The 26,177-nt window shown below is 40.5% G+C and overlaps 1 protein-coding gene across 3 annotated transcripts in view; it reads right to left on the bottom strand.

Annotated features, from left to right (window-relative positions):
* The window catches only part of MAST4 (microtubule associated serine/threonine kinase family member 4), a 214,589-nt gene that overhangs the window by 88,797 nt on the left and 99,615 nt on the right, over positions 1–26,177 (bottom strand). Inside the window, exon 1 of one of the 3 annotated variants that reach the window (XM_084305337.1) lies at positions 17,643–17,864. The exons of the other annotated variants lie outside the window; for them this stretch is intronic. Within the exon in view, the coding sequence (XP_084161463.1) occupies positions 17,643–17,734 (92 nt within the window). The 5' untranslated portion in view covers positions 17,735–17,864. Of the gene's footprint in view, positions 1–17,642; positions 17,865–26,177 lie in introns of those variants that run through there. 3 annotated transcript variants of the gene reach the window in all.

Below are 26,177 nucleotides of genomic sequence, written 5' to 3'. Positions count from 1 at the left end.
CCTGTAAAAATACCCGTACCAGGAAAGATGCATTTCACTACCAAAGTAATGCACTAATTGTCCACAAATAGAAGTAGGTCACAGAGGATTCATGAAAGCAAGTATCAATGACTCAACATGTCAGAAAGAAGAAAAGGAAAAAAATGTGCAAGGATATGATTTATACCATGCAAATAGCTATGAGCTAATATCTGACGAGGAACCATTTCACAATAAAGATTTGTTTAGTTCATCCTGATGTGTCAGGAATGAAGTATCATGTAAGAGGTCTAGTAAAATAACATCCAAATGCAGAGAGGAAAGAACAAGCAGTGATAATTATAGTTAACGTTTCAATTTTGAATACATTGGTTAACTTACCAACCACGGCTCTGAAGGCCTTTCTACCACAACAGCAACAATAGCTTTAGGTGTCAGATCTAGCAGCACTGAAGGCAGCTGCAAGAACAACCTGAGGTGCTACAGGAAACACTACCACTATGCTACATGGGATGGCATACATCTCTATTAAAACTTAACTGTTTAAATAACATTTATTCCAACACGAGCAGGACTGCAGGAAAATTAAAGAAACCAAAGTGTGTTGTCAATTGTAACCGTACGATGCAGTACTTATAGTTACTCCTAAACTTCTAGCTTCTGGATTCATGCAATGACTTGAGAACTCCAAGTTTTTGGTTTTTCAAGGTATGGTTTGTATTTGTTTGTTTTTGCCTTTTTTTTTTTTTTTTCCTTTTCTGGATTTTCTTGGAAATTTGTGTGTCAGGCCCTGTTTTGGCAACAGAAAGACTTAGTACAACCCTAAACAGAAGTTCTAGTATGACTTAGTAGACATTAAACACCTGAAAACAGTCAAAAACTAACTTTAATCCACAAAGATTTCTGCATTAGAAAACCATGTGTTAAAATCTATACAAATCCAAATAAAAATTAAGGCTGGCTTGGACATGTGAAGAAACTGGATAGCGTGGTTCAATGTGTAGTCCTTTTCCTTCACATGCCCATCCCTACAAGAACTCTAGTATCACAAAGTATAGAAAAAAAAATCTCAAAACTCTGTAATCCTGCAAGAACAGATGTGTCTGGATTTTTGGTTTTTACTTCAGTTAAAACTCTGGCTTGGAGTAATGTACTGATCAGCAGAGACATGACAGAGAAAAGAATAAAGCTGTGAAGGAATCTGTGTCAAAGATGAACAATGAGGAGAGCTAGAACTCTCTTACAAAAAGCCGTTTTACAAAGCGTCCCCTGTTTATAAACTGTTAATTACATATAAATACACAAGAGCTCAGCTGTTATCTCAGAATAAACATGAGAAACGTACTTAAAAGAAAAATTAGAAAAATATCTCACATTTTTTCCTTCCATTGATCCTGTTTTGAATGAGAACTTGTGCCTATGAGTAATGCTGGATTTAGAACTACGAAACACTCAATTTCTCTTTAAAACAGTACTATGGCATCCTACAGCAAGAATGCATTTCCCCCTTTCCCTATGTCTTCACTCTATCAACCACATCACGTGTTAGTCTTCAAACTCTGTTAAGAAGTATCACTATGTTAGCTAAAAACATGCCCATCCACACATTTATGTAAGCTTACTGCCATGAGGTTGCATCATCATCGTTGCTATTCTGAGATTCACGCCTGTGTTTCTATCATTTAAGTCTTGCAGATTACGAGCCATCTTGAGCCGTATGAATGAAGAAGACTTCAAATTGAATGTACAACTTAAAAATAATTTAAGTAGCTTAATACACAACTATTCTGTTCCACTGAAATTTTGATTTGGCACTATTTCTACATATTTCCTTTTGATACGATAAAGATATGTTCAAGTGGAACTACTAAATGTAGCCATCTGTGATCTTCTAACCTTTATAACAGTAAGGAAGAACATTCTGACAGTTTGAACAGTAATCCTTCATCTCCTGGATTTTGCAAAATAGATGCCCCAAACCTCTGATTTGGTTCAGTGATTTAGTCTGTCAAACATTTGACTTTCTACTAATATAAGCTCTTGCCCAACTTTCCAAATCTTTACAAATCACCTCCAGCAGATACTGAGCTCAAAAGCCAAACCAATGCATGTATATGAAAGACAAGAGAACATCAGCAAAAGCCAAACGTATTGAATATACACCCCACCCGGAGTGTTGTGTTCAGTCATGGGGACCCAGCACAAGAAGGACATGGAGCTGTTGGAGCAAATCCCCCAGGGCTCAGTACTGGGGCCAGTTCTCTTTAATATCTTTATTGATGATCTGGATGAGGGGATTGAGTGCACCCTCAGTAAGTTTGCAGATGACACCAAGTCAGGTGCATGTGTTGATCTGCTCAAGGATAGAAAGGACGAGGTAGAAAGCTTGAGGGCGACAGGACAAGGGGGAATGGGATAAAGTTGCACCAGGGGAGGTTTAGGTTGGATATTAGGAAGAATTTCTTTACTGAAAGTGTTTTTAAGCATTGGAATGGGCTGCCCATGGAAGTGGTTGAGTCACCATCCCTGGAGGTCTTTAAAAGACGTTTAGATGTAGAGCTTAGGGATATGGTTTAGTAGAAGACTGGTTAGTGTTAGGTCAGAGGTTGGACTAGGTGATCTTGAAGGTCTCTTCCAACCTTGACAATTCTGTGATTCTGTGAAGTCCAGAGGAGGCCCATGAGGATGATCAGAGGGCTGGAGCACCTCTCCTATGAAGACAGGCTGAGGGAGTTGGGGCTGTTCAGCCTGGAGAAGAGAAGGCTTTGGGGAGACCTTGCTTAAAGGGGGCCTACAGGAGAGCTGGGGAGGGACTCTTGGTCAGGGAGTGGAGTGATAGGACAAGAAGTAATGGCTTTAAACTAAAAGGGAGTAGATTTAGATTAGCTATTAGGAATAAGTTCTTTAGTCAGAGGGCGGTGAGGCCCTGGCTCAGGCTGCCCAGAGAAGCTGTGGATGCCCCAGCCCTGGAGGTGCTCAAGGCCAGGCTGGATGGGGCTTTGGGCAGCCAGGTCTAGTGGGAGGTGTCCCTGCCCATGGCAGGGGGGCTGGAGTTGGGCGATCTCAAAGGTCTCTTCCAACCCAAACCATTCTGTGATTCTATGATTCTATAATAAAAGAGGAGAGACATTCATTGTTATTTTCTGTCTTCAAATTACAGCTATAAAAATCACCATTACTCATATAAAACAGATTCTGCCTTTTAAGACAAGTTGAATGGTAAAGCATTCATATAAATCCATGTTAACACAATCACATGCTTTTAAAATCAACTCCCTTTTACAAATGTATAACTCAACATTAAACCTGAATGATTTTTCAGTCCTTCAAAATCTCAAGAAAGTTTTTGCTGGTCATGGTAACACAGTTAGGAAGGGCTGGACAACTAATTTGATGTACATATGGGTGTGTGACCAATTAAAAAGTGACTGATTGTTTTCTCAACCTAGCTTGAACTGATTAAAGAGATCTGAATAGTTTTTACTAGGATGTATAATCTTTTACCTCACTGTGACCAGCACAAATTTAGCTGATACAGGAAAGTAATGACAACTCTAAATTTTAAAAAGTTAGCAATAAATTAAAAACAATATACCAAGACATTCCTTGGTAAACTGGCATTCAGTAATTTGTATTTTTTCCTGAAACTTGGTGAAATTTGGTAATCTCTTGCTTCTATAGCATTCAATTACATGTCACATGATTAAAGGAACTGCTTACAAGTTCATACAGATCCTTTATTTCTTAAAGTTCTTACAGAAAAATAGCATGTTTCGTTCCCTGACTTTTCTTTTCTTTTTTTAATTATTTTTCCAGTAAATGAAAAATAACAACATCTTCACACTTATTTAACACGAGGAATCAGAGACACAGGAGATACAGTATCATTCTGCAGAAATCTGCAAGGCTCCCAGGAATTCTGTGGGACTGAAGCTGGACTGAAAATTACATTACTGATACTTGTAGGCTTGATATATTAGAGCTCAGTAGAGATCTAAAAACAAGTTAGTTTAAATTGACTATTCAATATGCTGGATTAGCTATACCTTTAAAAGTTAATTTAGTTACTCCCTCCAAAGGACAAATTCTGGTCTTCCTATTCACTCATGTCTCACAGCATACTTTATTGCTGTAGAAAAGTAGTAACATGTCATTCATCTTTGGTAGTGATGAGAAAAATGCTGCAACATGATAGAAAACTAGACGTCATATCCTTTACAAGTCTAGCTTTAATAGTCCAAATGCCTGTAGCCATATCACCTCGTGCTGTGATTTTGCCACATCTCATGCTACGCAGCATTAGGCTAACTAGCTTGCTGCAGGAAATGATGATGATCTCTTCTGAGTCAGTCTTAAGCACACACCCCAGTATGGTGCTGCAGGGCACAGTGCTGTTTTTCAGATGAATCTGGGCTGCCAACCACGTGAGATCATTAGAGATCACTACCTTTTTTTTCTCTCTCTCTCTTTTTTTTTTTTTTTTTTTTAGGGTAAGGGTAGTTAAGCACGCACTTTTGAAAAAAAAAAAACAAACATCCAACATCCAGAAAGCCAGACCAGCTGAATGTGCTTTTTTCAGCCTGGGGTTGCTTCTCAAGATCTCAAGGAGCTAACTGAAGAGGAGGTTTATTCATTTTGACAGCAAAAATATTAATGTTAAGCAAACCCCTGTTTTTTCTCAGCCAACACTTGCTTTGAAACCAACATACCTTCTGATGGAATCAAGCCTCTGAAAACTGCCAGACTAACAAAAATAGGTCTGAAACTATTATATACATACAACACGATCATTCAAGACAACTTATCACTGATGACAATGAAGTTCAATGAGGATGTTTTAAGATTAAACTGGAAAATTACAAATTGCTACACTTAACAAATCAATTTCTTATCACAGCATTAGCCAAGTATAAAAAGTAGTTAAATTATCCTGATAGCCTCCTCAGAAGCTTATCAGTACTACGTATGTGAAGCCAAGCATAGAAATTCAATGATCTTGTTGAGGCAAACTGGTGGTGTGCAACCACAGTACAAAGTGGAAGTCAAAATTTCTCATTCAAGAGATAATTCAAGAGAAATCATACCCTCAAGACACATGTTTTCAATACAAGTAGTACATAGTAGTCATTCAATATTGTCATTTTATAAATTCAGTCTACTGGGAGAAGGGAAGGAAAAAAATATCCAGTAAGCCTTAAGCAAAACTATTATCTTTCACTGTTAGAGGAAGGTGCTTTCCATCTTACTTAAAAACATCAAATCAACTGAAATTAAGTACACTTAAATGCATTTACTTGAAATCTTTCTAACCGCTATACTCATTAAGTACATTAACAATATTGTGCATTTTATTTTCCAATACTAAAATACAACAAATATGTGAAAAAGTAATCTGTGTTTGTTTTTATACATCTCTTTTCTTCTGGAAACCAGAAAGTCACATGTACACAAATGTACAGCCACATGGTATTCCTCCCAATAAACATATGTCTATTTTTTTTAAAAAAAAGACATTGGTAGATAGAATGATGCTTTTGTCTGATAAAGTTTTTGGGATAAGTGATAAATGCATTTGTTTTAGGTGTTTTTTTCTCTAGGTTTTATGTAAAACTAAACTTTGACTTAATGTTTTTTGTTGTTCAAAATTGTAAAACCATTTCAGACTGTGGCCTTCCTTCTTTAGACTGCAACGGAGTCAATTTAAAGAAATGAGGCAAAACTGGAGTGGTCCAGTTCTATTTCAAGATCTGTTCACAAATTAGAAGACAACACATCTCCTGCTGCTCTCAAGAATAAAATGACTTGGTGCAACGTGCAAAAGAACATAATTGTGAAAAACATTACTGCTCTTTATATGTGCAATACTACTCCAAGACCTCATTGTTCTAGACATCATACACAACAAATGACAGCCTCTGCTGGAAAAAGCTTACAGTCTAAAAACTTAGGCATAACACGTAGATGAGACAAACATCTCCAACAGGTTAGAAGAGGGCGTGGATGAGGTAAGGTGACAGAAAAAGGGTGTGCTACAATTCTTAGCCATCAGGAAGAGTAATCACCTCACTACTCATCCGGCCCATTAGCCCATTACCTAATTTAAGGTTTCTATCTGCATCACAGCAGAAGTATGCCTTTAGAAGCAATGTACAGAAAGGACAAAACTGCCATTTCTCCTATTTTTACTTTTGTTTTTAAAATGTTTTATGCTTTGTGAATACCACCATAAGAGAATTAAAGAAAGAAAAAACAAACAAAACCTTTAGTCCCCCCACAGTCATAAAGGCAGGAGCAAATTGCCTCCTGCATCAGTTTCCCTTGTTCTGCAAGATTTTTGAGGGAATAGTAGCCCTCACTTTGACATAGGACTCGTGGGAATACACCATCTAATAAATGCCCGAGTCAGTAGATTAACTGGCATTGCTCTCATAAAATTTGTATTAAACACAAATAGTTTAAAAACAAAGTCCTATACCACTCACAGACAAACAAAGCACCACATTCCTCACAAATCATTATATGAAGAATTATATTTTAACTACTTGTACTTCTACAGCATTTGAAGTGGAAGTCCTACATTTGCCTTCATTTATCTTCAATGGTTGTGTTGATAGTACTACCTTCAAGCACACAATGGCTATCATCTACTGATAAGCAAAGTCCCCCAGTCATGGTTTACGAGTGTTTTGTTCACACTGTTCCTTGGTATCTTTCAGAAAAGTGGTTCAGTAAACAAAGTCTCCACAGAAGAAAAATATTTTTGAGCACACAAATGTTTGTAAGTATTTTTTTGAAATGTTTGTAGATGTGTATGAAAAACAGAATTAAAAAGGTACCTCCAACCTTCATTTTTATCGTGTGGTATTATCTGCTTCCAAAGAGGCCACTGAGTAATGCAACCCTCCGAGCAAGAAGCTCAAGAAATTTAATGCCTCCTCTGACACTAACAATGTCCATAACTACAAAATATTTTTTTTGTATGAGCTTTTCCATAAAATAGATTAATTACATTGGCTATCAATATCTTGTTATATGCATCTTTAGCATGCATATGTTAGAATACTTACTTTTACAGTAACACTTTCACGTAAAAAAGAATGCTTAAAATGAAATCACCTAAACCTTTGCAGATACTTTAATATTTCATATGCACATATTACCTGTGCATTAAAACGATGTTCAGCGATATCTCATTTCATTTGGGTGCTGGACTTCTAGCATGCACTGAATATGCATACCACTTCTGAAGCTCTAGCTCCTGGATCCTGGCTTTCTGAGTGTTCATTTTCTCAAATTTGTCAATGATTAAGTAAACACATTACCTTGACTGAGAAGACCAAATTACTAAACCTCTAGCACTATTACTCCATGTCATGTTTCCTGTAGAATGTCAGAGTAGGTGATCCTACTGGTTTCTTCTTGCCTTATAATTTATGAATCAGAAGAAGGAAACACATGATGGTTAAAAGGTATTAATTTATAGATAATACTGAATGCTTAGGTCTGACCCACACAAACAATTTGCATATTTAATAAATTAATCTAGTATATTCATATACTCTAGTATGTTTTGAATTTCCTTTAAAACATTTCCATACCAAAAAGGAAAAAAAAGGAATTTTCTGTTCCAAGCTTTGGGGAACACATGTAAGAAAAAGGGTGAAGAAACTTCATTTTTTGGTTTAGAAATTTTATTCCACCAATAGCAATCACTCTTCAAAGACTTGCAAAAGATAATATTTTGACATTTGGCAAGACAGAATAGAACATGTGAGACACTCAGGAAGAAAAAAAAAATGAGATTGAAGTATATTTCCCAACAGAACTCATGTTCTCTCATTAGTCATAGGTCACAGATGGAGAGCAGATGCCTCCAAACAGAACAGTTCAATCATCAAAACATGGCAGAAGGGCCAGGGGGAGAAGCCAAATCACCAAACTCCAGGTAAGGGAAAAGACAAAACAAAACAAAAAACAACCCTCGCTTACAAAGCGTGTTACACGTTTTCTTTGTCCATCATGTGGGGGAAGCGCAAGGAAGATGTTCTGGTAAGACTTGACTGTACAGTGAACTGACATAATCATCCTTTTGCGTGGGGTGTTTGCAGACAAGGTGAATAGAGCATATTGGACTTGTCTGACTGCCTTTGCTTCTACTGTTACAGCACTTATGGAAATTCCCTTGACATACCCATGCGTAAGAAGCAGCCAGACAAACAGACTCCCTGAAAAAGGAAATCTGTAAAACAAATACACACATTCTATTTTTTTTTTTTTATCAGTTAACTGTGAGAGGGTTAACATTATTATCACAAAGGACATTAGCTAATTATGAATTATCGTGAACAACATTGTCAGATGAATGGGTTAACATTCACACATCTTTTTCCCAATTTCCATAGAAGGAAATAGAAAAGCTGTGTGTTGATTTGCATTATGAAAGCTGTCCTAATAACAAATTCTGGTAAACACCAAGACACTTGGTAGAAATTTAAAACTCTAAATTATTTTCATCATCACTATCCCGTTGCCGATGCACCAAGAACTGATTATGCTTATGCTTGAACTATGTTAAATCTACAAACATAGGTATTTATCTACTGAAACATTCTAATAAATAATTTTGCCCTTTCTCAATCAGCACACACTGTAACCAGCAGGAAATAGCCATGTCTGAAGGAATAACTTGGCTCTAGTATTTCTAGGCTCACTGGCATTAAGCTATATAGTGTTAAATTAAACGACACGCATCTGTTGCAAATAATTCCGTCAACAGAAGTACCAGGGAAGCCTTTCTATGGGTTTGTGTTTTGTCACAGCCCTCCTGCCAAAGTTTCAGATCTCATGTCTCATTCACTCTCTGACAAACTCCCTTTTGGGTTCCTTGCTGTTGTTTGGCTACAGAGTGTGAGAGAACTTGCTGTGGCCGCTGCAGTGCCACCTGTGGGACACTTCCCCAGACCGTCACCACCTTTTTGGCTGGAGGAAGGTCCTGCCTCTCCGTCAGACCCCGCCAACACACACACAAACAAGTTCTCATGTTCCACTTGGGTTTAGTTGGGTTCGCAGGGGGGACGGGAGGGGTACTGGAGGTTGAAGTAAGTAGTTACAAAATTAGCTGTTCTTACAGCCATTTTTTCCTCCCTACTTCTGATGTTTCCATACATTTTTGTGTAGGAATATCTTTCCAGATAATTTCAGCAGCTCACCCAAGAAGTGATAATACCAGTTTCCCAAAGAGAAACTTAAAAGCTTTAAGCTTTAAGAACATAGATGTAAATTAGAAGCTGATTCATTATACTCACACGTTGATCAAAGGAAGGTCAGCTAGTTCAAAACACGGTCCCCATGTTCCCCCTAACAATTTTAGGATTCAAATCTAATGCATTAAAACATCATATTTAAATGTATTTCAGAAATAAAGTAAAGGCTTTTTGCAGAAACTCATCTCTGGCATACAGCTTTAACATACCAAATTTTATTATACAAACTGCTCTGTCCCAGATATGTGTAAAAAGAGCAAAGGGTTCAACATTGCGTCTTGTTCCACGTGTGCAAATCTCTTTTGAGCAGTACAATTCTGCTCGTGGGCCCATGCCAAATCCCATACAGAATGATGGGGGCCCAGCAGTCAGCAAGAGAAGACTGACTACACATTGTTCCCAAATGCAGTAAAGAAAGCAGCTGGAGAAAATGAAAAGTTCATTCTCAACTACTGTTCCAGTTACAAGTATTTTGAGTGCTACTTAAAACAATCCCAGATAACAAGTACCAGCATTCGAACAAAATGACTTTTAATTTATCAGCCCTCTCAAGTTAAACTCCAGACAAAATTCATATTAATACCATTTCCTTGGAAATTAAAGGATGTTTTTAAAGTGGAATTCTCTCTCCATTTCTTAACGGAAATGCAAGTAGATTTCATGATATTTCACAATGTAAATACTATGCTAGTTTCAATTAGTCATATTCAAATAAACAAATAAAAATATCAAATAAACCAACTACTTCTTCCAGTGGTGGAATAGAGCCCAGAATCCTCCCTCAGTTTTAGGAGACAAGCCACATTTTCCAGAAGCAAGATCAGAAATGGCTTTACTTGGGTAATTTTCCAAAGCTATAGTATAAATGCACACTATAAACAGCATAAATCCCCTAGCAGATGAAATAGCTTCTTTCAATTCAACGTGTCTTTCAACAAAGCACAAGAGTAATTTTTTTCAGATTGTTGAACTGACCTTATAATGTTAATAATCAAGTTCTCAACAAGTATTATTTTAAAGCTACTGCTTGAATATTTATGTATACAAATGTCTGTGCACCCGTGTGTGTATTTAGTCTGTCTGGATGTGTACTTATATACAGATGCATATAAAAATAAACGTAAGAATCCACTGATATTGCTCGCATTTCTTCTCCTATAAGACCACAGTCATGCAAGTCCCCTGAAAAATATGAATTCTGTCAGACAAGTAAGTTTTCGGCCTGATGTATTCCCTTATTGACACACAAGAAATCAGATTGTTTTTTATAACCACTTTACTGCCATTAAGGCAATAGTGTTTTTTAAACTCTGCATTGCAAGAATATATTCAAGCACTAAGAGGTCTTAGGGTATAGACATTTTTAGTAAAAATATTTCAATATGCAACTCTTGACATTAGTCTTTGTTTCAGCAAATTAAGCCACATTAGGAAGAGTATTTCTTCAGTAACCAAATCAACACACTTGAATTTACATAGGGCTACCTTGATCTACCTATCATGAATATAGATTTTTAAGAATGCTTACACACAAACACACAAACTAGGGTAAAATATTTGTAAGACAATATACGTGTCCTTGATTTACATATGATTTATTTGGATGTTCTTAATTATGTGTTTTAAACCAGCCTAATCAAGACAGACACAAAGTTCATGGATAAAACAACCATTTTCCTATCAGTAAGCAGTGCCTTGACATCATCTTCAACATTTTCATAAGATGATTAAAAAAATCAACTTGTGGGTAACCTTTTAAAATGTTTTCATTAACGTATCATTTTAAACCTATATTACAGCCAAATGATAGGGATCAAAAGCAGGCTATTACATGTTAACATATCTCCATAATTACTGCATATGCTGAAAAAAGAACGGGTGGGAGAAGGAAATTGCAGGAGTTTTTACTTTCTAATCACCAAACTGAACATGCCGGTATTTCATGGGAATAACAGATTCTACTTACAATAATAATTATAATCTTTCAGGAACAATAGAGCATGACGGTTTTCCTTACTCCTAAACAATTATTTAGGGAAGACCATTACTAAGTGAAAGAAAGGGAGAAAAAGCTGATATATTTATTCTGGCATGACCCCAATATTTTTGTACTTATCTGTCAGTGGCAGGAATACTAGTAATGCGCAGTTGGTAGTTCTGAGCTCTCTCTATTGGGTAGATCAATCTGGGAATTGTTCCGGTTTACAACATTTCTGAGATATGTTTATATTTACGGGGAACCATGCCAAGAGGACTTTTCTAGTTTGCTAGTATTCAATTTGGCTTGAGCATTTCAAAGAAAATCAGAGAACTGATCGACCATGAGATTTAAGGCTGTACTGGAAGTTATCTCAGCTTTAATAAGGTGCAAGATTACACTGTAGCAGATGTAACTAATACAAATACATCAATAGTATATAGAAATACAAATATCAACAATATCAACAGTATATAGAATATGTATTCCTATAAAGAAAGTACTGAAACATTAGTATTGAGAAGTATTGAAAAGTATGGTTTTAGAAATGCGTGGAAAAATGCCAAGAATGTAAAGCTTGGGTGATCTTCTCCTCCATCTTTACCAGAGAAAACTTAAGTCCCATTAAAATTAAGTAAGGTAAGGACACAGCATTACACCATAAACACTCACATCAAATGAAATAAAGAGCCCAATACACAGTGCTTACGTACTATGCCTAAACATAATTTTATGTATTAACACTGTATTCTTGAGAGGCTTTAAAATTCCAGAGTTACTGTCGTCAGTGACTTCGCAAATGTAAGGTTCTCAGGAGAAAATCCATGAGCTGTTATTGAATGACACACCTGTTGAACAAGGCTGAATCAAGGTTAACAAAGCTTACAGTTTTTCTCAATTTGGGAAACACAGTAAGCTACATATACATCTATCCTTGTGCCGTAACAGTGTTCCTTTCAATGAAACTACCTCCTACTATATATAAGTGACATAACATCCCGATCCATGTCTACAGCCTATAAATGTGAAAATATATACACAAAAGAACTCAGTGTGATCTGTGGAACAGCTTTACACCATTATTAAGTTAGTGTGCCACTTAGTAAGCACCATTAAAAATGTTCAACCCAAATCAGTTGGCAGTACCTTCATATTCTGAACACAGCGGTTCCAGCTACTTAGTGGTTTCATATCCAATATCTAACCATATAATTTTGACTTCAGTTTTCTACTTTCTAAGTCTCAAAAACTGAAACATGCACCTCATTCATGCGGAGCCCAACCCGGGATCCTTATCTAGCCATCACTTCCAGCTTTGACAAAGGATTACCAGACCCAAGTCCACCAATCAGTACGTGCAGCCACACAACGAAGTGTGCGAGCTTACTGCTACCAGAAGTTTGGATCTCTGACAGAAGGTGCCACAGAAGAGGCAACTATGAACAACCACGAGTGAGCACCTGTTAATGCTTAAAAATTACATTTGAGAAGGATCAGTCAACTTCTAATAGAAGAAGAACTTCAATGGCTCTGCAGGACATCAACAACAGATGTAAAACAAGCTCAAACAAAGTGGGAGGACTAAATCTCTGTGTAACGTGCCCGGTTTGTGTGATGTATCCCAACAGCCATAGCTAATGAAGGGAAGTCTGGACTACTGTCCTTTTGATTCTCTGGGTAAGGACAAAGACTGTCTCCTGCTCTGTAACAGCAGACACTAACCACTGTGGTTAATAAATAAATGAATAAAATTATGGCTTGCAGCATATTCAAGCACTTTCTAAGCTTTCTTTTTTTTTTTTTTTTTTTTTTTTTTTTTTAATATAAGTCTTATGGTTGCTTTCCATAGGTTTTCTACAGTCAGAGCCTTTGGTCATACCATGAAGATCTTGATTTAATTCTAAGAATTTATTTTTTTTCAGTGTAAAGACTAAGCAAAAAAAAAAAACAACAACAACAACAACAACAACAAAACAGGAATGTGACCAGAAGAATCTTCACCAGTCTAGCTGAAGCTAAGAAACAATGATGGCTCACTGAAGAAAACTGATTGTTGCCAATATTCAATTGTAAGCAGAACTAGAGATTTAATTGCTTGAACAAAAAGATTGGCCAAGTAAACCAACCAGAATAAAAACAAAAGTGCATTCACTTTGACAGTGAGACTATAAGACTATCCCCCCTAATGCACAACCCCTACTGTGAATGAAAGGAAATAAAATTACCAAGCTACATTAACACTTCACTATCTAGCACAGGAAGCAGTGGGATCATTAGTCCAACAGATTACCTTTTAACAACACGTATTCGATGGCAATGTGTTTTAAAGCAGATAGCCTGCACATACTTATTTCTTATTCCCCCTAAATTTAAGATAAAGATCATCTTCCTAAATATATGCAATGTCTATTAGGACAATAAACACCTGTATCTCCTTCTCCTGCAAGCAGGATTTAAGGTAAACTCAGAGGGCTGAGAGCAGGGAAGAGATAAAGCTCTTCTAACCACTGCACTCCCAAACATACACTAAAGTAACACAAATACAATAAAAAAAAAGCAGTATTTTTTAAGTTGTAACCAATGGTCCCGTAATGTACCAAAAGAGGAATAACTCAAGTTGGAGCACTGACAGATTCAGCTGGCATCTGCACAAGATACTTAATTCCTGTGGCTGTTTTTATGATAATAAATATAAATTTTTTTAATACATATATTTTTTTATGTCACCAACAGGACCCCTTTTAACACCTAATATCGAATAAACAGTCAATTTACAGGATACTTACACATAATATCATGTAAAGAAAAAATCTATACAATAACCAATAGCAGGTGTTTACATTGTGAATTAATCACTATCTACTCAAACTGCCAACCCATAAAAGCTCAAAACGCCTGCTCTGTATCTTCCAGGAAATGGACTGTCCCAAAACTAGTAAAACTACAACAAAGTTTGACAACTCTGTTCTCAGAAAGAGTTTTCAGTAAGAGTTTCGATATATTTTTTTTTCCTGTATGTTTCTGAAATGGTTACGAATTGTTAGAATGTTTGAAGGGCTACTTGATGATTGGCTAATCCGCTATCAGGAAAGCCTCTTTAATACCACTTCAGTGACCATACACAAATGACATGAAATTTCAACACAAATTATCCCAAAGTCTACTTTGGCTGAGAAACAGCTGGGCAACCATTCCCAACTCTGTGCCTTTGATAAATAACCACTCTGACCCAAAGCAAGAGTGATTGTAACAATGCTGTTTCAGTGAAACTACCACAGAGCGGTGGGAGAAAAAACACATACAAAATAATCATTTGCTTGCTTGTTTTGTAAAAAATACAAAAGCTGTGGACACATGAGAGAAGTGACAGAAGAGAGAGCTAACTGTGCAGGGTAGTATGCAGCAGCAGAAGTTTACTTATTTTAAAATACGAAAAAGTATGTGTGTTGTGTACACACATCCGTGTGTAGATCTACGTATCTGTCTCTGTAAATAGACGTGTAGACAATCTTACTCTCATGTTCCCTCTCCATCCTCCAATCCAGATTGGATGCCATTTTATTAGGCAGGAACCCGAAATTAGTACAATGAAGGGCTTACACCTATGCCAACAGAAAAGGAAGTTAATGTGGTTGTATACATGCCTCTTCTCTGTAAAAGGACATGGTGTAATCCATGTCATTTATAGGCTCAGTCATTTGAATACCAAATGCCTCCAATTTATAATTGAAGAGAATTTTTCTACCTGCCAGTCCTGAAAACCCACTCCATGACTTGAAAGTCAGGCTGGGATATTTCTTGTTCAGGTATCACTTCTAGCAAGAGCTGCTGCAACTGAATTCAGTTAGGTCTACTGCAGAAAAGCAGGAATAAAAAAAAAATCTTAATGAGACACTTTAGTGAGCAAACAAGACCACAAATTAAGTCTTATGTCCATGTTATAACCCTGTTGCCATGCCTAACGCTGCAACCCAGAAGAATAGAGAATAGGAGACTAGGCTAAATTTTGGTTCTTTATTTAATAGTATTTCAGCGAAGTGAAATAAATTCCTCCATCAAAGAAATCTGCACAAAGAAACAAAATCATTAGTATTTGCAGGCAATTCTCATTAATACTAAATAAAAAGAAAGGGTAGTGCACATAGAACCTATACGGTCTGTACCAGGCCAGGATAATCCCGGTAGTATTGGCAAAAGTAACTGAACCTGCAGGAAGGACAAAGCTGAGAGGGGGGGAAAAACACCCATCCAGAACAAAATTAAAGCTGTCACACTGTCAAGGAGTTCCAAAGCCAGCTATGGATCCCACTGGAAAGGACAGTGAACATCCATTTCCAAGTTTTCACGCAGAACCACGGTGGTTTTATGGACAGTGTTACTACTAGGAAAAATAATTTTAAAAAAATCTTGGATCATCAGGCTCAATACTTCAACTTAAACACAGCCAGCAGATGCAGATCACAGGAACCAGACTTCCTTCAAGCCTGTTCATATTCTTTAGTCCTCTATAGTGCCTGGAAAGCTATACAGAACACGAGTGGTTACCACTACCCAGCAGTCTTCTAGGAAGAGGAAGAATCCTGTGGCATGTAACCAGCTATCCTTCCAGTCTTTTCATCTAACAGTCACAGTCCGTGACTGACAGTGCGCCTTTGAAGACAGTCCAGATGAGATGGAGCTCAGAAAACACAGATCCAGCTGGCACCATATTTAACCAAAGCCCATTTCTGTAGCAGAACTAGGAGAATCTGTAGTGTCCATATTATTTCCTCTGAAAGTTTTATCACCTGGTATACACCACTTACATCACTCAATGAGTTATGGGTGGAGGGGTGGAAGGGACACGTCCGCCTTCAAGAAGAGAACTGTAACAGCTGGGCTAGTCAGCCCTCCCTCCCCTGGGAATGGACACAGAGGAGAGGCTGAGCTCCTCAAGGTATGAGCGTGAGGGAACCAGCCTGGAATCATTTTCTGGGCCTGTTAACAGTAAGCAACTTTGAAACAACACTATTAGCCTCTCAGTTTCACAGTGATGTCGCATACTGGTTTTGCTAGGAGAGGGTGCAAGATACTGAACACTGCTGTAATACATAAAATGCAACTGCATATACATCATATATATAGAATACTGAGAGAGTGGACAGAGCTACTTTAAAAAATCTTTCATATATTTCAAGAAATCCAAATGATTCTGTGATTCTATTCTATAATTCCATAGTATGAAACGGATGTGAGAAATAGGAAGGCATCCAAATACTGAAATAAATGAAAATTAAGAAGCGATACACACATATTTCATGCATCTTGTGAGTTCTAAAACGGTCTCTCTCCCTGGCCTGCCTTGGCGCCACGTACTTTAAAAGAACTATTTTTAGGTTTTCACATAGATGAAAACCTACTTAAGAAGAGTGAAAAAGATGTGAAAAAGCCCCAGCACATTCTCCTTTTTAAACACAGACATATTTGCAGCAGAAAAATGCATAAGGCATATTTGGACACACTGTTTAGATGCTATTTAAGCATTTAAAAAAAAAATAAAACCATATAATTACTGATATATATATATATAAATAATGATATAATTAATAATAAAATAAGCCATCAGTTGCAACTAGCGAGTTAGTTACTTAAAGGTTTGACGTACGCTGAAGGAACACCTTTGCACTGATGTGAAGCATGCCACTTGATTTTATTATTTTAACCTGTCATTCTACAGTCATTTTTTCCTTTCGAAAAACACCACTACGCAAATTCTTAAGGTTTAGGAGCCTACGGCTCTGCTCGGCCTCTATCCTGCCTTCTTTGTGTTAACTTTTCCACACACTAACACGTACGGTAACACCAAAGGTAGTCTCACAGACAGGAGCGTATCAGGGCTTAACAATACAACCGGTAGGTCTCAAGATGGCAAACAGGGTGGTGACGAACAAAGTTATAAACTTCTATAAAGTTTTGTTATTTGTGGCAGAGGCACAAGCTTTACTGCGAGGGGATGGCGCAGCACAAAAAAATGACCAAGACACTGGGGACTGCTGCTCTTCTGCCCATTAGCGGCACAACCCTACCTTGTATCTAGTGCTTGCTATTTCCAGACCTTTTTTCCCCCCTTGTCACGGAGGAAAATGGTACAGGGAAACAGAAAGGGCCGTTCCCGCGCCTACAAAGGCCCATCGGAGGGAGACAAACCTGTCTCTTTAAGAGCACCGAACAAAGTAGGCTCTCCTGAGCTGTCCATATAAAGTACGCGCTCCGGATAAAAGGTCAAACAATTGAGAGCGAGCGGAAGGTCTGTAAAAAAAAAAATAAAAAGGGAGGAGGAGGAGGAGGAGGGGAGGGGGGTGCGCGGGGCGAAGGACCTCTTCCGAAAGAGAAAGGAGCAGAGAGACCCGGCCGGGCCGCGGAAGGGCAGCCGGCCGCCTTACCTCTGCGTGCGGCGCAGGCGGGAGCCGCTCCGCAGGTGCGGCAGGGTGAAGTTGGAGAGCACCGTCCACAGGTTGGGGTCCGACATCTCCATGGCCCGGCGCTCACGGCCGCCGGCGGCCCCACGCCATACGCCGGGAGGCAGGCAGGCAGCGGGCAGCGAGGCGACGCCGCTCGCACTGACACTGAGCGCCGCGGGGCCGCCGCGACCGGGAGGCGGCAGCGACCGGCACCGACGGAAACTTGCCGGCCCCCCCCGGCCCGCACCGCCCCCGGATCCGCCCGTCCCGTGTGCGGCGGCGCGGCCCTGCGAAGGCTGACGGGGAAGGGATTTGGGTCACGCCGGTGCTTACGGGGCGAGCCTGGCGAGCGGTGCGCTGCGGCGGCGCGCTGCGTGCACGGAAGGGCTCCTGCCGAGTCCTGGTGCGCTGGGGGCTGCAGCCCACGGGGGCATCAGCCGCACGGCGTGGCTGGCGGCACGGCACTCTGCCCGAGCAGTGATGGACTGCTGTAGCTAATTCACCAGGGGGTTGTCTGCAACAGGGGGAGTGAACACATGGGGAACACAGAAAAACACAGTGAAAATGAAAAGTAGCTGCAGCGGGCTTACATGGCAAGGGTTTGGTAGCAGGGTGCTGTGGGGTGGCCTCTGTGAGCAGAGCCCAGCAGCTGCCCCGTGTCAGAGCAGAGCCAGCTCCAGCCAGCTGCAAAAGGGACAGAGCTGAGCTATGAGCAACACTGGGTGGGCTGCTGGGAAAGCAGATTGAAGAAAGGGAAAAGCCTGCTGTGCTACAGCAGCAGGGAGAGAGATAGTAGTGAGCAGCAGCCCTGCAGCCCCCAGGTGAGTGCAGCAGGAGGGCAGGAGGTGCTGCAGGCAGGCAGCAGCAGTTCCCCTGCGGGCTGTGCAGGGAGAGGCCCCTGGTGGAGCAGGCTGTCCCCCTGCAGCCCATGGGTCCCACATGGAGCAGATCTCCACGCTGCAGCCCCCCCATGGGTGGAGGAGCCCCCGGTGGAGCAGGTGGATGTGGCCTGGAGGAGGCTGCGGCCCATGGAGAGCCCCCGCAGGAGCAGGCCCCGGGCCGGAGCTGCAGCCCGTGGAGAGGAGCCCACGCAGGAGCAGGGGGTCTGGGGGGAGCTGCCCCCACCCGTGGGGGACCCGTGCTGGAGCAGTTTGCTCCAGGGGGATGGACGATTTAGTCTGTTAGTAGTTGGCAATAAATGAATCTCTCTATGCTGAGTCTGTTTTGCCCGTGGTGGCAATTGGTGATATATCTCCCTGTCCTTCTCTCAACCTTAGAGCCTTTTTTCATCCATTTTTCTCCCCATGTCCTTTTGCAGAGAGGGAGTGAGAGAGGGCTTGTGGTGGAGTTCAGCTGCCAATCAGCATGAAACCACCACATGTTTTATCACTTGGGTGAAAGACCTTGTGATGTAGACTGCCGCAGAGATGAACTGGAAAGGCTCACATGACACAACTCTGAGGATATCAGCTTGGAAAGTAACAGAGCATCCCAATGTTAGCCATTGTTTTGAAAAGCACCTAGAAATATGCATTGCAAAGAAGGCACTTGTCCTCTAACTAACAGACTAAAGGTGTTTATCTTGGGGATGCAGATGAACATCTTATTGGGATAGTTTTATAAGTCATCCATACAATCTTTACCCTACTCAGAATGCATGGTGATACAATTAAAAAAATAGTAGTTGGAAGGTAAGCATGGGTTGAAGTAAGAGTTAAAAAAGAACATGCTTTAAATGGGTTAGATAGACATCTAATAAGGTGTTCACACAGCAATTACCCTAAAAGGCCTTAGGACAAATCTCCTGCAGACGTGACTTCTGACACACCACTGTAAACAATGTCAGTCTAGCTCTGATCAAACATAACACAAGTGTCCAAAAACTCTTCTAAAATTAAGACATTTTTAGAAAGATCAGTTACATATGAAAAGAAGGGAAAACAGCCACATCTCTGCATAAGCACTGAGAAACATCTCTATGTACTCCACTACCACATCATCTCTGCTCTGTAACCAAGCTTTTGTCTGTAACTTGCAAGCTTGCATTTTGGGAGGAAAAAAAAATGCATACAATCATTAAACTAGGGAATTTTACCTATTGGACGTTGTGAACAGCACTGACTGAAGAGTACTAACCAAGCCTGCCATCTGCATCCATCATGCAGGAAAAGTTTCAGTTCCCCCATCCTCCTGCAAGCTCTTTCCCCTCCTCAGCCTTCCTAAGAGGCAGCTGAAGGAAGTTAGTTCAGTTTCCTTAACTAAGTCACATTCAGCCAAGCACATCATCTCTGAGGTAATCACGGAGCTCAAAACCCATTTTATCTTAGGCCAAATACTAGAAATCGTTTCCCCTGCAAGGACAGACTAATTCAACTCATGATTTCTTTGTGAAACTTTCTACCATATTAACAATAATGATTAGAAGCATCCCATATAAACATATGCTTTTTTTTTTCCCCCAAAAAACAAAGCCGTACCAGTTTATTACAATGTGGGCAAAGACCCAACTGAATAAAAGGATGATTACTGCTTGCAAGTAGACAAATTCTGATGGCAAAATAAGTCAACTCCTTCTAGGTATAAGCACACGGATTATTATACCTGAAGCCGTTACATAGACCTGGCTACTCTAATGTATGTCTTGTGATCCAACAAGTTGGATTTTTCCATGTGCAGAAAGGAGGAAAGTAATTCAAGGTGAGCGTTTGTCCTCTTATGGGGCCAGGATACAGGTCATTTCAATCTGTGGCTTCTGATGGTCAAGACCCTTACAATTCCACCTCCAGACCCAGCACATACAACAACAAGCAATAGCTCCCACAATTACATGACTTGTGAATTCAAGCTTAATTTCATCTTACCTTACCATGCACAGACACAAACAGTCCTGCTAAATAGTTAGGCTGTTTCAGACACCAGCTCAAAGGCAAAGATGTATTTTTTTGAAGTGCTGGGTGGACATACGCATAATGAGGCTGAACTGAGACTTTCCTGAAGGCGTGCAAATGAAGGGAGTAGTTGTGAAAAGTCCAGCATCGTTCCACAACAACCTTACATGAAGGAATATGCTTCATAAAGGGAAACACAGGCCTTATCCTAAAGAGCACAACATGAGGGTGAAGACTTTATAACGCCTCTGAATAAACAACTTTGCTTCCACAGCGATGCCTGCAGTTTCTTTCCATGCCACAGAAATGCCAGATTTCAAAGCAAACATCTCAAGGGAAAGTGAGGTTTCACAAGCAAATCAAACTGGTACTACACAGCTGCTGTCTACAGATCCACCCCCTCTCCCCATTTAGCCAGCAGTTTCAGCTCAGTGAGGCCCAGAACCAGGCTCAGAAGGGAGTTAATGGTGAGACAGACAGGCAGGGTCAGCGGGATCACTCCTTCGGTAGCACCTATCCGTTCAACTGGAGCCTCTCTCACTCTAAATTCAGATAGTATACTGCTTATCTCTGCAGCAACTCAACAAATACAGGCTCAAGAGCCAGTAGGTCAGCACAATTTAGTTACTTACCTCTGTCATATAGAACTAGACAAAAAAATAATAATAAATAAATTGCATAACTCTGCTCCAAAATACATAAAAACGAAGTTGTTAAGCACAGATCCATGTCACACTTCTGAATGCGTATCTGACAGTTAAGATATGTTTCCCTGCAACAGAATGCTGCTGATAATCAAATGAAATAATTTAATTCTGTGGGTGACCCAAAACTATATAAAATACAACATGAGAACCTGCAAACACATCCTTAACACCACTTGGTTTTCATCTATACAGCCACTCCCAAAACAAAAAGCAGCTCAGGCAACTTGATCACTTATGGTAGGCAACTTGTAATGTATGTAACTTGGCTGATGGGTTTTTATTTATCAAAACATTACATAAGGTATCGCATAGCAAAGCAAGTGATAAGGATCATTAAGCTTTCCCTTTTATATTCACTTGAAGATAAAAACGTCACACAAGTCAGAAAAGCTGTCTAATCCACCCTCGCTTTGACGAAAATTACATTTCCAAAAGCAAACTTACAAAAGGAATCTTTTCTGAGAACAATTTCTATTCAATACATAAGCAAAAAGATTTCAATATGTCAACATTTACTTTCAGTGATAAATAGCAATAGAAATATTATCCAGAAACGTTTTAATTATACAGTACTAATTACTGATTTTAAACACTACCATAAACATTTGGAAAGACAGGCAGTGTATCTTTAAAACCGAAATGCAACACCAACACTAAATTGATATTTTGCATTGTACTGGGTCTGGCTGGAATGTTAACTTTCCCAGCAGCGGCCCATTCAGTGCCGTACTCTGTACTTGTAGCTGGAACAGCAGTGTTATCACACCAGTGTTGTGTCTGCTGCTGAGCAGTGCTGGCACAGCATCGGGCCTTTCTCTAACCCTCCTAGGGGGTGAGCAAAAAGTGAGGAGAGAAACATCACTAGGGCAGCTGACCTAAACCAGTCAAAGGGATATTCCATACCATGTGGTGTCACACTCAGCCATAAAAGGTGGAAACAGGAAGAAGAGGGGAGGGGTGGGCTCTCGTTGGGAAAACATTGGTCCTCCTCTCGAACGCCGGCTGCGTGCGTTGAGGCCTTGCTTCAAGGACGTGGTCAATCATCGCTCATTTGTGGGAAGTAGAGAGTAATTTCTTTCCTCTGCACTTCCATATAGCTTTCATTTATTTTTCATTTTTCCCCTTTCCCTTTTATTTCCCCTTAGTTAAATTGTTTAGTTCATGGTAGTCTTTATTTAATTATTATAATTATTTCCCTTTAATTAAATTATCCTTATCTCAACCCGTGAGTTGTTCTTTGCTTTACTTCTCCCCCTCCTCATCTAAAGGAGGGGGAGTGAGAGAGCGGTTGTGGGGTTTAGCTGCCCAGCACGGTAAAACCACCACAGTCCTTTTTGGCGCCCAACGTGGGGCTCGAAGGGTTGAGATAACAATAGAATTGATTAAACGCATACAACTAACACACTTGCTTGCTAGTAACCATGTTCCTTGCCCTGTTAATAATAATAGCTTTGTTCAGATGCCATGCAATCCGTGTCATTTTCTCCTTTCTCCTATATATCCGATCCGACAAAGTGCTACAATCTGTGTTCACTGTTTTTAATTCACTGTGCTGCCAAGCACTGACCTTGGTTTTAATCTGGAATTCAGGCTCTGCACTGTTATCATTTGGGTCCCACGGAAACTATCTTTCAGAGAATATTCAGAACTACACTGCCTTCCTTTTCTCATCTGGACACCAGTTTATTAATAATATCAGGAATGGTACCTTTCCCTTCTTTCACAGTGGGCTAATTACAACAGTTTGGGAGTATTTTGAAGATCCATCTGTAACCCATGTATTGCTATTTCTAATTCTGAATAACAGGTTTCATCTTCTCTCTAAGATTAGTCGATTGTTTAGAAAACTCATTTGGGAATCTGTCCCGAAACAGTCTCGTGGTGAGTGGCACGGTGTGTGGGATGATGTTAGCAGATACCTGTCACGAGTGTCTCCTCCAATAGTTTTGAACTTCACCCCTGAGCAAGTGCTAAATCCTAAAAGCTTGGTAGAATGTTTGAGAGTTGTATGTCCTGACCCTGATAATGCCGGAGAACAACAGCTTGCAACATTGTGCTGGGTCCTGGCTTATTCCTATCAAACACTGTTTAACATCATCCAGCAATTTGAAGAGCGGGAGGAAGTCTCTGAATCTGATGACCAAGTAACACATGCTGTGGCTGACCCGGAGGACCAACCAACTATGGTATCAGTCGCCCCCATAGTCAAGTCAAAACAATGGAAACGGAGGTCAGCTCGTTTAGTAAGGGAAGAAGGCTCTCCTAAGAAGGAGGGAGAAGGGGAATTGGCAGGCACCTCTAAAGCAGAGCCGTCACAGAAACAGCAGGAAGACGAGACGGAAATCATAAAGGAATCAGAAATCACTCGATCCTTATCCCTGAGTGAGATGCGAGAAATACGAAAGGATTATGGTCGACGCCCAGGTGAACACATCCTCACTTGGCTGCTCCGATGCTGGGATGCTGGGGCCAGTAGCCTACAATTAGAAGGCAATGAAGCCAAGCAGCTGGGATCCCTCTCTAGAGAAAGGGTAATCGACAAAGTAATCGGGAGAGGAGCACAGGCCCTCAGCCTCTGGAGACGACTCCTGGCAGCTATCAAAGAAAGATATCCCCATAAGGAAGATATTGTATATCACATAGGCAAGTGGACCACTGTGGATAAAGGTCTCCAGCATCTGCGGGAATTAGCTGTGCGGGAGATGATTTATAGTGATTTGGACAATGCCCAGACACCTCAAAACCCCTACACACTGTGAAAGGAGCTAAGGTTCCCATAGTGCATATAGAAAGGTGGATGGGGAAGGCAGTGTGGGTTGCTCCTGCCTCGGGAAAAGGCAAACCCACTCGTGGGATTGTCTTCGCCCAAGGACCAGGGTATACCTGGTGGGTCATGCAAAAGAATGGGGATATCAAGTGTGTGCCTCAAGGAGATTTAACCTTGGGAGAAAACTAATCTGTAATCTAAGTTATATGTTGTAGGAAGATGCTGTAGGATCAACGACAGGTCAACTTTGCAAGGAGCCAGGCAGTGCAACAAGGACTTGAGCTAAGCTGGTGCTGGTGTCCAGACATCCAACTCCGCCTGCCTTGAGTGGCCACTTTGGCAGATGAAGACCTAATCATCAACAGTTCTTATGAACATTTTCCAAGAAAGACCTATGGAATGAAAAGATACACCTGCCTATAAATCCTGTCCTGTTAAATCCTTGTCCTGTTAAAGGACAAGGGATAATGATGAGAATGCTTGTATGCTAAAGTATGGGGATCTGAGTGTGACACAAATGTTATGGAATAAGGGGTGGAGGTTGTACTGGGTCTGGCTGGAATGTTAACTTTCCCGGCAGCGGCCCATACAGTGCCGTACTCTGTACTTGTAGCTGGAACAGCAGTGTTATCACACCAGTGTTGTGTCTGCTGCTGAGCAGTGCTGGCACAGCATCGGGCCTTTCTCTAACCCTCCTAGGGGGTGAGCAAAAAGTGAGGAGAGAAACATCACTAGGGCAGCTGACCTAAACCAGTCAAAGGGATATTCCATACCATGTGGTGTCACACTCAGCCATAAAAGGTGGAAACAGGAAGAAGAGGGGAGGGGTGGGCTCTCGTTGGGAAAACATTGGTCCTCCTCTCGAACGCCGGCTGCGTGCGTTGAGGCCTTGCTTCAAGGACGTGGTCAATCATCGCTCATTTGTGGGAAGTAGAGAGTAATTTCTTTCCTCTGCACTTCCATATAGCTTTCATTTATTTTTCATTTTTCCCCTTTCCCTTTTATTTCCCCTTAGTTAAATTGTTTAGTTCATGGTAGTCTTTATTTAATTATTATAATTATTTCCCTTTAATTAAATTATCCTTATCTCAACCCGTGAGTTGTTCTTTGCTTTACTTCTCCCCCTCCTCATCTAAAGGAGGGGGAGTGAGAGAGCGGTTGTGGGGTTTAGCTGCCCAGCACGGTAAAACCACCACAGTCCTTTTTGGCGCCCAACGTGGGGCTCGAAGGGTTGAGATAACAATAGAATTGATTAAACGCATACAACTAACACACTTGCTTGCTAGTAACCATGTTCCTTGCCCTGTTAATAATAATAGCTTTGTTCAGATGTCATGCAATCCGTGTCATTTTCTCCTTTCTCCTATATATCCGATCCGACAAAGTGCTACAATCTGTGTTCACTGTTTTTAATTCACTGTGCTGCCAAGCACTGACCTTGGTTTTAATCTGGAATTCAGGCTCTGCGCTGTTATCATTTGGGTCCCACGGAAACTATCTTTCAGAGAATATTCAGAACTACACTGCCTTCCTTTTCTCATCTGGACACCAGTTTATTAATAATATCAGGAATGGTACCTTTCCCTTCTTTCACAGTGGGCTAATTACAACAGTTTGGGAGTATTTTGAAGATCCATCTGTAACCCATGTATTGCTATTTCTAATTCTGAATAACAGGTTTCATCTTCTCTCTAAGATTAGTCGATTGTTTAGAAAACTCATTTGGGAATCTGTCCCGAAACAGTCTCGTGGTGAGTGGCACGGTGTGTGGGATGATGTTAGCAGATACCTGTCACGAGTGTCTCCTCCAATAGTTTTGAACTTCACCCCTGAGCAAGTGCTAAATCCTAAAAGCTTGGTAGAATGTTTGAGAGTTGTATGTCCTGACCCTGATAATGCCGGAGAACAACAGCTTGCAACATTGTGCTGGGTCCTGGCTTATTCCTATCAAACACTGTTTAACATCATCCAGCAATTTGAAGAGCGGGAGGAAGTCTCTGAATCTGATGACCAAGTAACACATGCTGTGGCTGACCCGGAGGACCAACCAACTATGGTATCAGTCGCCCCCATAGTCAAGTCAAAACAATGGAAACGGAGGTCAGCTCGTTTAGTAAGGGAAGAAGGCTCTCCTAAGAAGGAGGGAGAAGGGGAA

This window comes from Netta rufina (genome assembly GCF_964035555.1).
Source record: "Netta rufina genome assembly, chromosome: Z".
NCBI lineage: Eukaryota > Metazoa > Chordata > Aves > Anseriformes > Anatidae > Netta > Netta rufina.
The sequence above is the reverse complement of the archived record's forward strand: the minus strand, read 5'-3'. Positions and strand labels throughout refer to the sequence as shown.